Source organism: Jaculus jaculus, chromosome 17 (genome assembly GCF_020740685.1).
Source record: "Jaculus jaculus isolate mJacJac1 chromosome 17, mJacJac1.mat.Y.cur, whole genome shotgun sequence".
In the NCBI taxonomy this organism is placed as follows: Eukaryota; Metazoa; Chordata; class Mammalia; order Rodentia; family Dipodidae; genus Jaculus; species Jaculus jaculus.
Genome location: NC_059118.1, coordinates 33207450 through 33220762, shown reverse-complemented (window position 1 = coordinate 33220762; position 13313 = coordinate 33207450). Strand labels below are relative to the sequence as shown.

Genomic DNA, 13313 nt, shown 5'->3' with positions numbered 1-13313 from the left:
AGGTTGCATAGCAAGTACTTTACTGACGGAGCCACCTGCCCAGCCTCTAGATTTTTTTTTTCTGGTGACTGTAGCGATGATTCTGCTGTTGTGCTTGCTGTCTCACCCCAGTCCCTGCACCCTCCCCAAAAGCTATGATTTGTCTTTATTCATAGGTTGAGTTTCTCTAAGACAAATTTGTGAAACCTCAGAATAGAGATCACAAAAGTGAGTAGTACTTTAATTTTGCTGTTGTTCATAGTGTTTTATAACTTATGTCTTAAAGATAGAGAAGCAGAGGCGGATAGAACGGATAAAGCAGAAGCGGGCCCAGCTACAAGAACTTCTTCTTCAGGTACAGATGCTGGGAATGGCTTTCACTACATTCCCTTTCTGTATGCTTCCTTGTGTTTAGAGTCTGTGTGGTTTGTAATTGATAAGGTGGTTGCCTACCGTGCATGAAGTCCCATGTTTGATCCCCACCACTTCTTTTTTTTTTTTTTTTGAAACACAACAGAAAAGAAAGATCACCCTTTATTTTTCTAACACCCTTCCATGTGTCTGCCCAAATCCCTGTGCATTGTTTTAGAAACATGATATTCTTCTTTCTGATTCATTTACATTTGCTGGTGGTCATCAAAAGGAGTCGAAAAACTTTTTCCTATGAACCAGGAAGCTGTATTTCCCCTCTGGTTACAACCACAAATGGCTCAGGTTGCGATTTAAGCTCACCGTGAAGACAGGTGTTTGGCAAGATGCCTTTGCTTTGTTACCAGAACCTTCTTCACTGTGGTGGAGACCAGGAAAACAGCCCCTCATCCCTATAACAAGCATTATCCTGGATCAACCAGGGGGCATTTAAAGAGGGATACATGACTGCATTTTCTGTTTTCCGGGGCACTATAGGTCCTTTATCAGACAGTGAGGTTCAAGGTTTTGAGTGTGCTCATCATGTGTTAGGGATGGGTGTTGTGTCTCATTCTACCACCATCTCCACTGTCTACAATGCCCACCACTTCTTAAAACAGGTGTGTTGGTTTATGCCTGTAACCCCAGCACTTAGCAGGTGGAAACAAAGAATCAGGAGTTCAGAATCATCTTCAGCTACATAGTGAGTTTGAGGTCAACCTGGGTTTATGTGAGACCCTGTCTCAAAGAAAATAAATAAATAAATAGAATAACATAAAATGAAACTTTTATATTTCTTGATGTCCAGCACAGAGCATGGAGTTAAATATATTTTCCTCTGCTTATCTTGATACCAGAAACATTCTGCCTGTGTTTATGTAATTTTTTTTTCATTCCTGTCTCCAACCTGAGGGTAACCTGTCAACATTTATAGAAATAGCTTTCTCCAAACATTAAGATAAAATCCCACATATAGCTGTCTTTCTGGTAGACATACAACTTACTTCCTTCTAAATGTTTCAGTTTTTTTCCTCTTATCAAATGGTATATACGAAGTTGTGATAGAAAATAAATAATTGTCCCTGTGTAGTAACTCTTGGAACCAAACTGCCTTTTTTTCAGTGAGTAAATGTATGTCAGCACCTTTAATTGTTGAACCATCTCCCCAGCAAGTAACTAAGTGTACATTTCACAACTCATTGTTATCACAAGACACAGGTAGCTATTACCTACATCCCTACATCCTGCATTTCCCTTTATCTTTGTCCTGAGTATTTTTCTCATCATCACTGTAACTAAATATCTGATAAGAAGCAAGGGAGGAGAGAGGTTTTTGATTTTTGTTTATTTTTAGTTATTTATATGAGAGTACCAGACAGAGAGAGAAAGAGACAGACAGAGAGAGAACAGGAATGCCAGGGCCTCCAGCCACTGCAAATGAACTCCAAATGCATGCACCACCTTGTGCATCTGACTTACATGGGTCCTGGGGAATGGAGCCTCGAACCGGGGTCCTTAGGCTTCACAGGCAAGCGCTTAACCTCCAAGCCATCTTTCCAGCCCAAGAGAGGTTTTATCTGACTCACAGTTGAGAGGTTACAGTCCATCGTGGCAGAGGAAAGGGTGGTGGCAGTGGCTGGCAGGTGGGACGGTGGGACCAGTGGCAGTAAGAAGCAGAGTACCTAGGGCCAGGACATAGCCCGTCAGACACAATCCCCAGAGATCCACTTAGGATAGCCAGGGCTAATTGCCTAAAGGTTCCACAGCCTTCAAAAGCACACCACCAGCCAGGCGTGGTGGTGCACGCCTTTAATCCCAGCACTTGGGAGGCAGAGGTAGGAGGATCGCCGAGAGTTCGAGGCCACCCTGAGAATCCATAGTGAATTCCAGGTCAGCCTGGGCCAGAGTGAGACCCTACCTTGAATAAACAAAACAAAAACAAAAACAAAAAACCCACCACCAGCCAGGCATGGTGGCACATGCCTTTAGTCCCAGCACTTGAGAGACAGAGGTAGTAGGAGAATCACCCTGAGTTCAAGACCACCCTGAGACTACCGAATGAATTCCAGGTCAGCCTGGGCTAGAGCAAGACCCTACCTCAGGGGAAAACAAACAAACAAAACAAACAAACAAAAAAACACCAGTTGGGGACCAGATGTTCAAACATTGAAATTCAAACCATAATACCATGATTATATAGGAGAGGAATACTTTGAGTAACGTTTATGTGTATAACTGTCCTTTCACACCCTTAACAGTTTTCCATAAGAAATACAATGAAAGATGTTCAGCCTCTGGAATAGATTATCCTGTGTCTTGAAAAGAACAAAGGCCAGGGCTGGAGAGATGGCTTACTGGTTAAGGCACTTGCCTGTGAAGCCTAAGGTCCTATGTTCTATTCTTCAGATCCCATGTTAGCCAGACACACAAAGGTGAGGCAAGAGCAAGGGCACACATGCCTACTAGGTGGCACAAGCATATGGAGTTCAGTTGCATTGTCTGAGGCCCTGGCATACCACTTCTCTCTCTCTCTAAAATAAAATTAAAAATAAATAAATTTTAAAAAGGCCAAAGGAAGTCAGTTCAAAGGGTAACAAGTAAGAAAATCACTACTGAGTAAATAGGAGATGATTTTCTTTTCTCCATCAAAGTAACAATATTGGCCAGGTGTGGTTGTGCACACCTTTTAGTCTCAGTACTCTGGAGGATAGGTGGGAAGATCGTTATGAGTTCGAGGTCAGCCTGGGACTACGGAGTGATTGCCAAATCAGCCTGGGCTAGAGTGAGACCCTCCCTACCTCATAAAAATAAATAACAAGTTCTGGCATGCCCATTCTGTCTTTCTCCCTCTCTCCTTCTCTCTATCTGCCTCCTTCTCCCTCTGTCTGTCGCTCTCAAATAAATAAATAAAAATAAACAAAATTAAAATAAATAAATAAATAACAATATTAATTAAGGAAAGTAGTTTAGTGGTAGAGCACTTACCTGGCAAGAATTAAGGCCCTTGGCTCAATCCTTCATACTGTAAAACAAACAAACAAAAAACAGTAACAGTATGTTTTAAGTGCTCTTACCACCTGTTGCAGTCAGGTTCACATTGCTGCCAGAAATTACCTGACCAAGAGCAGCTTTTGCAGGGAAAGAAAGGTTTATTTTATACAGTGGAGGGGAAACTCCACAATGGCAGGGGAAAACGATTGGCATGAGCAGAGGGTTGACGTCACCCCCTGGCCAACATAAGGTGGACAATAGCAACAGGAAAGTATGCCAAACACTGGCAAGGGGAAACTAGCTATAATTCCCATAAGCCTCCCCCCCAGCAATACACTCACTTCAGGAGGCATTAATTCCCATATCTCCATCACCTAGGAATCTAGCATTCAGAACACTTAAGTTTATGGGGTCACCTCAGTCAAACCACTGCATCACCTAAAAAATCCTTGATACCATTAAGAAGTAACTTCCTTTTATCATTGTTTATATTCCTCCATATCTCAAATAAATAAATAAAATTAAAATTGAAAAAAAAAAGAAATTTATTTTAGGGCTGAGAGATGCCTTGGCAGTTAAGGCACTTGCTTGCAAAGCCAAAGGACCCAGGTTTGATTCCACAGGACCCACGTAAGCCAGATGCACAAGGGCCTATGCATCTAGAATTTGTTTGCAGTGGCTGGATGCCTTGGCACACCCGTTCTCTTTCTTTCTACCTGCCTCATTCACCCACCCCCGCTCTAATAAATAAATGGAAATATTTTTTAAATGAATAAGTAAAATATGTTAAGAAATTTATTTTAAAACATGTCTTTGGGGCTGGAGAGATGGCTTAATGGTTAAAGCACTTGCCTGCAAAGCTTAAGGACCTAGGTTCAATTCTCCAAGTCCCATAAAAGCCAGATGTACAAAGTGGCACATGTGTCTGGGGTTCATTTGCAGTGGTTGGAGACCCTAGCACACCCATTTTCTCTTGTGCGCACACTCTCTCTCTTTCTCCCTCTATATCTAAAATTAAAAAAAAAAACAAAACTTTGAACCAGGCATGGTGACTTACACATTTAAAAGAAAAAAACAAATTTGCTTATTGATGATGAATATGTTTGTTTATTTTTACATAAAGAATTAAATTCTGGGGCTGGAGAGATGGCTTAGCGGTTAAGCGCTTGCCTGTGAAGCCTAAGGACCCTGGTTCGAGGCTCGGTTCCCCAGGTCCCACGTTAGCCAGATGCACAAGGGGGCGCACGCGTCTGGAGTTCGTTTGCAGAGGCTGGAAGCCCTGGCGCGCCCATTCTCTCTCTCTCCCTCTATCTGTCTTTCTCTCTGTGTCTGTCGCTCTCAAATAAATAAATTAATTAATTAATTAATTTAAAAAAAAGAATTAAATTCTGACTGATTGTTTGATATTGTGGAGTATCTTCAGTGTCTCAGTTGATCGATTTATTTTATGTATTTATTCCAGGGAGAAAGTGAGAGAAAGAGGCAGATAGAGAATGGGCACACCAGGGCCTTTGGCCACTACAAACAAAGTCTAGATGCATGCGCCACCTTATGCATCTGGCTTATATGGGTCCTAGGGAGTTGAACATGGGCTCTTTGATTTTGCAGGCAAGCACCTTCCTTAACTGCTAAACCATCTCCCCAGCCCAGTATTTTTATTTTATAATCATCAATGCTGAGAATGCCACTTTGCATAAAAATAAAATGTTAGACGTTTATTTAGGGCTGTTACAGAAATTGTTGGAAATTCTGTCCTAAGTCCAAGCCAAAATTCATTTAATGATTTCTTTATGAAATTCACAGAGCTGTGTTGTGGTAGAAGGGGAGAGAAATTAGGTGAACATGTTTAGCACTTCATTCTTTCTCTTATTACCATATTTTCAGTATATTTGGAATGAATTAAGCAATGAATTTAAACTACTTTTGTTCTTTGGGAACCAAAAATAACAGAGCAGGTAATATTTGATAAAAAAGATAATAGTGAGAGTTTTTGATAGTGATTAATATTGATAGTTGATTTTTGACCCATTTAAGATTAGAATAAGTTCATGTCCATTTTGGTTTATGCATTTTAAAAGCTAATGTTTTACTTTCTAGTGAGGTAGGACTGACTCTGTGTGTGTGTGTGCATGTATGTGCGCACGTGCAAAGTTTGTTAGTGTAGGTGTGCAGAGTACCACAGGGTGCAGAGGTCACTTCAGGGATCAGTCTTGGCCTTCCACCTTGTTTGAGGCCAGGTCTCTTTGTCATTTACTGCTACATATTCCAGGCCAGCTGGTCTGCAAGCTTTCCAGGGATTCTTGTGTTTCTGCCTCCCATCTCACGATAGGATCACCAGGATTATAGAGGTCCACTCCAGCATCTAACTTTCCATGGGTTCTGGGAATCCAAATTCAGGTACTCGAGCACTTTATCCACTGATCCCTCTCTCTAGTCCCAGGACACAGCCATTTTAAGATTACTCAAACTTTATTTAAAACCTAGAACCTGAAATAAGCAGTCTTTTTTGGTTTTGTTTATTTTTTTGTTTTGGTTTTTTGAAGTAGGGTCTCACTCTAGCTCAGGCTGACCTGGAGTTCACTATGTAGTCTCAGGCTGCTCTCAAACTCACAGCTGTCCTCCTACCTCTGCCTCCAAAGTGCTGGGATTAAAGTTATTTGCCACCACACCAGCTAATAATCAGTCTTAAACATAAAATTACTAAGAGACTTAAAAAACTTCCCCGAAATGGCTCAGTCTATCAAGTGGTGGCCGCACAATCATGAGAACCTAAGTTTGGAACCCCAGTACCTATGTCAAAGCCAGGTGTCTATAACTCCAGTGCTGGGGAAGCAGGAACGGGAGGATGCCAGGGCTACCTTGGCTCACTAATCTAGCTGAATTGGAGAGCTGAGCTGTAGTTGCAGTGAGAAACCCTGCCTCAGAAAATAATATGGCGAGCAGTCAAGGAAGATGTCTAACATCAATCTCTGGCCCCCACATGCATGTTTACACACAGTACACAATGAACATGCATACACCTGCACCACATACATACACATGCAAATAAAAAACTTGAACATGCCACTATTAGATAGGATGATAGAAACAAGTAATGGAAGGGAGTTAATGTTCTGACTTCCAGAGTTTTGAAAACCAGTGTTTCATGAAAAAGAGCCTAATTCAGGCTGGAGATATGGCTTAGCAGTTAAGCACTTGCCTGTGAAGCCTAAGGACCCCGGTTCGAGGCTCAATTCCCCAGGACCCACGTTAGCCAGTTGCACAAGGGGCGCACGCGTCTGGAATTCGTTTGCAGTGGCTCTAGGCCCTGGCGTGCCCATTCTCTCTCTATCTGTCTCTTTCCCTCTCTCTCTGTCACTCTCAAATAAACAAATAAAAATGAACAAAAAATATTTTTTAAAAAAAGAAAGAAAAAGAGCCCAATTTGAAAAATTATGTCTTGGGGGAAAAATCTGTAATTAATAATGATGTCCCTTTCTTTGACTTTTGTGTAATAATTATAATGAATAGTAACAACAAAACTCGTGCCTTTGTATGTTCTATAATCAGTTACAAACCTCATTTTTCTCCTCAGAAAAATATCAGGTAGAGGAGGCTTGGGCTTGATTGCAAGTGTGCCCCCAGGATATGTAAAAGTTCTGCACAGTGCTTTGGACTCATGCTTATAGGCAGAGTTGGCTAGGCTGGGGCCCAGCCAGAGAGATGCTGCTTCCATCTGTTTTCTGTTAGGCATGCCCCAGATGGTGTTTTGTGAAAGGGTTCTCTGGCTCTAAGCATGTGTCTGTTTTGGTAAGGTGTGGTAAGCTCACTTGATGTCACTCTTGCTCCGTCACTCGAAGAGTTGCCTCCTATGCTACTGGGATTTTCCCACATCTCTCACATTAGGTTGATTGCAGACATCATGTTAGTTATTTTTTCCTCTTGAAATGTGTTCATTGAGTTGAATCTTCCAATCTTTTTCCTTAAATGTTTAATTTTTTATTTATTGGTACAGGTGGGATGACCCTTTAAATACTCTAATTTTAAACTAATTTTTATTTTTTAAACTATATTTTAAATGTATTATCCTAATTCATTTATATCCCAAGTCACTTTCCTACATTAAATGACCACCTTCTTTTTATTGAACATTACAGCAAATTGCTTTCAAAAACCTGGTACAGAGAAATCGGCAAAATGAACAGCAAAACCAGGGCCCTCCAGCTATGAATTCCACCATTCAGCTGCCATTTATAATCATTAATACAAGCAGAAAAACAGTCATAGATTGCAGCATCTCCAGTGACAAGTGAGTGGGGAATTAGGGGATGGGTGCAGGGCTGGCCTGTTAATGTACTCCCACCACTTGCAAAGTAAAGACAGTACACTCCATTATCCACAGTACTCAAGGCTGGCTTCTATGTGGGCATGTGAGACACCTCAGACATGCGTGTTGTCTTCAGCTGGCGTGAGCTCCATCACTCACTCTGCACATTCCTCTGTGCAGTGCCAGGCTTCTTGTTGCCTGTAATATGTGGATAGTAATGCCTGGGCCCAGGCTGTGATGGTGACTGAGCAAGTAACTGCGTAAGTCAGACCATCAGTGAAGGTCTAGGACAAGGTAGGTTTGTTGGTGACTCACTGTCATGGGTACTAAGGAAATACAATAGATCAACATTAAAGCAACCGTTTTATTTTACTGTATCATGCCTAGGTATGCTTTTGTTTGTTACTTGTTTTGTTGAGACAGGATGCCATATGTCACCAAGGCCTATCTCTCACTCATTGTGTAGCCAAAGATGACCTTGACCTTCTGATCTTCCTGAGTCTACCTCCCAAGTGCTATAGTTATAGGTGTGTACCATAATACCTGGCTACTTCTGTTTATTAGTGAGTAAGCAACTACTAAAATCATGGACTTATTCTGTGCCCTCTTCTTCTCCCTCCCCCCCCCCTCATTTTCTTTGGTTTTGATATTTTTTTTAACAAGGTCTTACTATGTAGCCCAGACTAGCCTTGAACTCAATGATCCTACTGCTTCAGCTTCCCATGTGCCAGGATCATATGCTTGTACTACATTCCTAGCAATTTTTCTTTCTTTCTGTCTTTGTTTTTATTTATTTGAGAGAGACAGATAGAGACAGAGGAGAGAGAGAGAATGGGCATCAGGGCCTCCAGCCACTACAAATGAACTCCAAATGCATGTACCACCTTGTGCATCTGGCTTATGTGGGTCCTGGGGAATCAAGCCTCAAATTGGAGTCCCTAGGTTTCACAGGCAGCGCTTAACCACTAAGCCATCTCTCCAACCCAATTTTTCTTTTTTAAAAATCATTTTTAACAATTTAAAATTGGTATTTATTGTAATAAATGAGAAGTAGCACTTTTCAAAATAGAGAATCTTTTATGTCTTTAAGATTAAAAGAAGATGGGATAACATTTATTTATTTTATTTAATTTTGTATGTGTGTACACCTATGCAATGTGAAGGCCAGAGGAGAACAGGAAGTGTCTTCTTACCACACCCACTGTTTCACATGGACAGTGGGGGTTGAACTCAGGTCCTCATGCTTGCTCTTCTTACCTGCTGAGCCAATTCACCAGCCCTCTTTTCTTGTAACTTGTCCTTCATGAAAGTGCTTTCATCAGTGGCCTTTAGACTGTCTCTGGTATTGTGATAAAGTTACAGGCTGAGACAGAAGGGTTGCTGAGAGTTGGTCAACCTGGGCTACATTGTGAGTTTGAGGCCAGCTATGACTACATAAAAGAGACTGTTTCAAAAAATAAATTAGTTAATTAAATTTTTAATTAGTTTTTTTTAAACAATATTAATAGGGCTGGAGAGATGGTTCAGTGGTTAAGGCAAAGCCTAAGGACCCAAGTTTGATTCCCCAGTACCCACGTAAAGCCAGATGTGGCACATGCATCTGGAGTTCATTTGCAGGGGCTAGAGACCTGGGTGTGCCTGTTCTCTCCTTTTCTATTTCTCTGTCATAAATAAATAATCTTTTAAAAAAATTTTGTTTATTTTTATTTATTTGTTTATTTATTTATTTGAAAGTGACAGACAGAGAAAGAGGTAGAGAGAGAGAGAGAATGGGCACACCAGGGCCTCCAGCCCCTGCAAACGAACTCCAGATGCATGCACCCCATTGTGCATCTGGCTAACATGGGTCCTGGGGAATCAAGCCTCGAACCTGGGTCCTTAGACTTCACAGGCAAGCGCTTAACCACTAAGCCATCTCTCCAGCCCAAATAATCTTTTTTTAAATGGTGTTAGAAAATTTTGAGAACCACTGGGCTAGAGGTTATGGACACTGTTCACTCAGGTTGGTATCTGTACAGTTCCCTGCCTTGGGTGGTCACTGACTCATGCCCTGCCTGGCACCCTTTTGTGGAGCAGTTTGTACATGCCTGTTACTCAGGATCCATAATCCTGTCTGTCAGTTACTTGGGTGAAGCAATCTTCCCCATAATTAGCTAGGAGGCTTTCTCACAGTGAGATTAAGTGTACAAAGCCACCTGCTTATAACATGTCTGAAGTCATCCCTTTGGCAGACACTCGCTCACTTAAGAGGTTCTTTTTAATTTTTGGAAAAATATGTTAATATACTTAATCTAGATTCATACACTTCAGCATTTTGCTTTAAGTTGTGACTTTTGCCCTGACCTAAGATCTAGCATCAATTTCATCCTCACATGATTTTTAACAAAGAATTCCATGACTAGGTTAAACTCTACCATTGTTTAGAACCTGCTCTTGAACTCTGTCCCTGCAGAGCTGAGGTCTGTGGATTAAGGCCTCAAGGCCCAGTATAGGCAACTACAAGACTGATTATTGTGTTAAGAAGCTAGGCACCTAGACCGAATTTCTCCAAAACATTTTGATATATGATATGGACTTACTACATATAACACATTTTTTTTTTCATTTTGATCGTTTGAGATGGGGTCTCACTCTGTAGCCTAGGCTGGTCTGGAGATCACTGTGTAGACCAAGCTGGTCTTGAATTCCCATTATTATTCTTGCCTCAGCCTTTCACGTGACAATTTTATAGGCGTAAGCCACCATGCCCAGATCTATGACACTTTTTCTTAAGATACTTCACTCTTTAGCCCCTCAAGACAAGATGTATGAATGGATTTAATTTGTTAAAATTGTCTTCCACTTAATTGAAGCATTTTAGTCAGTGTGTGGAGTCTCAACTACTTGGGAAGCTAAGGCAGAATTTCTTGAGCCCAGAAGTTCAAGACTAGCCTGGGCAGCATAACAAAACCAGATCATCTCAAAAGAAAGTAAAAGAGAGGGTGGGAAGAGGAGAGGAGATAAGGGGAGGAAGCTAGCAGTATAGCTCAGTTGGGAGAGTGCCTGTAGCATGCATGAAGCCCTGGGTACTCTTTCAGCACTGCATAAACTGAGCCAGTGGCACACACTTGTAATGCCAGCACTCAGGAGGTAGAAGATAGAGGATGAGAAGTTAAGGTCTCAAAAAAAAAAAAATCTTCAGACTGGAGAGAGGCTCAGCAGTTAAAGGCACTTGCTTGTAAAGCCTGACAGCCCCAATTGAATTCCCCACTACCTACATAAAAGCCAGATGTACTAGATGGTACATGCATTCGGAGTTCATTTGCAGTGTCAAGAGGCTCCGGTGTGCCCGTATTTACTCTCGCTCTTTCTGTCTGCTCTTTCTGTCACTCTTTCTCAAATAAGTAAGTAAAACTACTTTTAAAAGTTGGGCCTGGAGAGATGGCTGAGTGGTTAAGGCATTTATTTGCCTGTGAAGCCTAAGGGCATGTGTCTGGAGTTCATTCACAGTGGCTAGAGGCACACCCATTCATTACTTTTTCCTCTCTCTCTCAATCAAATAAATAAATAAAAAGATTTTTAAAAAAATTTTTAATAGCCAGATGTGGTGGCTCATGCCTTTAATCCCACCACTCAGGAGGCAGAGGTAGGAGGAGCTCCATGAGTTTGAGGCCACCCAGAGACTGTAAGTCAGCCTGGGCTAGAGTGAGACCTTACCTCAAAAACCAAAATGAAGAGAATTAAAAATTGTATTAAAAAGTTTAGCTTAGATTTTGTCTATTTCAATTGATAAAAATATGCTGGAGCTAACACTTGACTCATAAAAATGAAGCATTCAAAATGTCTGTTTCCACAAAGCTAACAAGACAACTGACGACAGGATTCATGTATCAAACTAAAAAATGATTTTCTTGATGACAAAACTAGAGACAACTTTGAAAACATTGGATTTAAGAGTTTTAAAAAAATTATCTCCAGGTTTCAACATTAGTTCTAAAGTTTGTGGACTTTGGTTGTCTATTTTAAAAAAGTTGTTTTAGGGCTGGAGAAATGGATTAGCAGTTAAGATGCTTGCCTGTGAAGCCTAATGACCCATGTTAGCCAGACACATGAGGTGATGCAAGTGCACCAGGTCGCACATGTACACAGGTGGTGCACTCATCTGCAGTTCTATTGCAGTGGCTGGAGGCACTAGTGTGCCAATTCTTCCTCCCTCCTTTCCTTCCTCTCTCAAAAAAAAGCTTTAATTGGGAAAGTGGTTTTCTTGAAACGTCATTGTCTGGAAGACAACAGCATGACTAAGTACTCTAAATGATATTTAGTGCAGTCATTTAACTGAGGTTTTTATTCTATTAAAGTACAGGGTAACAGGCTGGAGAAGTGGCTTAGTGGTTAAGGTGCTTGCCTTCTGAAGCCTAAAGACCCAGCTCAAATACCCACATAAGCCAGATGCACAAGGTGGCACATGCATCTAGAGTTCATTTGCAATGGCTAGAGGCCCTGGTATGTCCATTCTCTCTCTCTCATAAATAAATATTTATATTTTTAATTATATATATGTTTAATTATATATATATATAAAATTAAAGTATGGGTAGGTAGAAATCTTGCCTAGTATTCTTAAAGGCCTAGGTTTATTCATCCCCAGCAAAATACTAAACAAACAAAGCAAACACAGGGTACAAAACCATTCAGACTTTTCCTGTACCATTGAAAACCCCATCTGTACTTTATTTCACAGGTTTGAATACCTTTTTAATTTTGACAACACCTTTGAGATTCATGATGACATAGAAGTGCTGAAGCGGATGGGAATGTCCTTTGGTCTGGAGTCAGGGAAATGCTCTCTGGATGACCTAAAACTTGCGAAATCTCTGGTGCCAAAAGCTTTGGAAGGTTACATCACAGGTATGTTAGCAGATGCTAGCACAATGTTTCCCTGACTAAGTGTCAAACTCTGGGCTGGGTAGGTGACTCAGTAAGCAAAGCTTTTGTTGCATAAGCATGGGAACCTGCATCTGGATCTCCAGAACCCTTGTAAAAGCTAGACATGGGGATGAAGAGATGGCTCAGTGTTTAACAGCACTTGCTTGCAAAGCCCAGTGGCCATGGTCCCTACACAATGCTAGGTGCAGCTGGGTGGGGTGGCACACGCCTTTAATCCCAGCACTCAGGAGGCAGAGGTAGGATGATCGTCATGAGCTGAAGGCCACAAGTGAATTCCAGGTCAGCCTGGGCTAGAGAGAGACTCTACCTTGAAAAATGAAAAAGAAAAAAATATATAAAAAGTGGAGCATGCATCTAGTGTGCATTTGTATATGCACGCACACACACATGCAAATAATTTTTTTTTTACAAAGCTTGATATGATGACACACTTGTTATCCCAGTGCTGTGGAGACAGAGACAGAAGGATATGCAGGGCCTGCCGGCTAGCTAGTCTAGCCAAGTTGATAAGTTCTAAGTTTAGGGAGTGACTCAAAATTAAGATGGAGGGCTGGCTGGGCGTGGTGGCACACACCTTTAATCCCAGCACTCGGGAGGCAGAGGTAGGAGGATCGCTGTGAGTTTGAGGCCACCCTGAGACTACACAGTTAAATCCAGGTCACCCTGAGACAGAGACCCTACCTTGAAAAACCAAAAAAAAAAA

General features: G+C 41.4%; 1 protein-coding gene across 9 annotated transcripts in view; it reads left to right on the top strand.

Moving 5' to 3' along the window:
* Nucleotides 1–13313, top strand: part of Tfdp2 (transcription factor Dp-2) — a 207423-nt gene that overhangs the window by 180065 nt on the left and 14045 nt on the right. For all 9 annotated transcript variants that reach the window (XM_045136287.1, XM_045136285.1, XM_045136283.1 and 6 more), the window contains 3 exons: nucleotides 266–334; nucleotides 7515–7666; nucleotides 12405–12571. In XM_045136287.1, the coding sequence (XP_044992222.1) occupies nucleotides 266–334; nucleotides 7515–7666; nucleotides 12405–12571 (388 nt within the window). The remainder of the gene's footprint in view (nucleotides 1–265; nucleotides 335–7514; nucleotides 7667–12404; nucleotides 12572–13313) is intronic.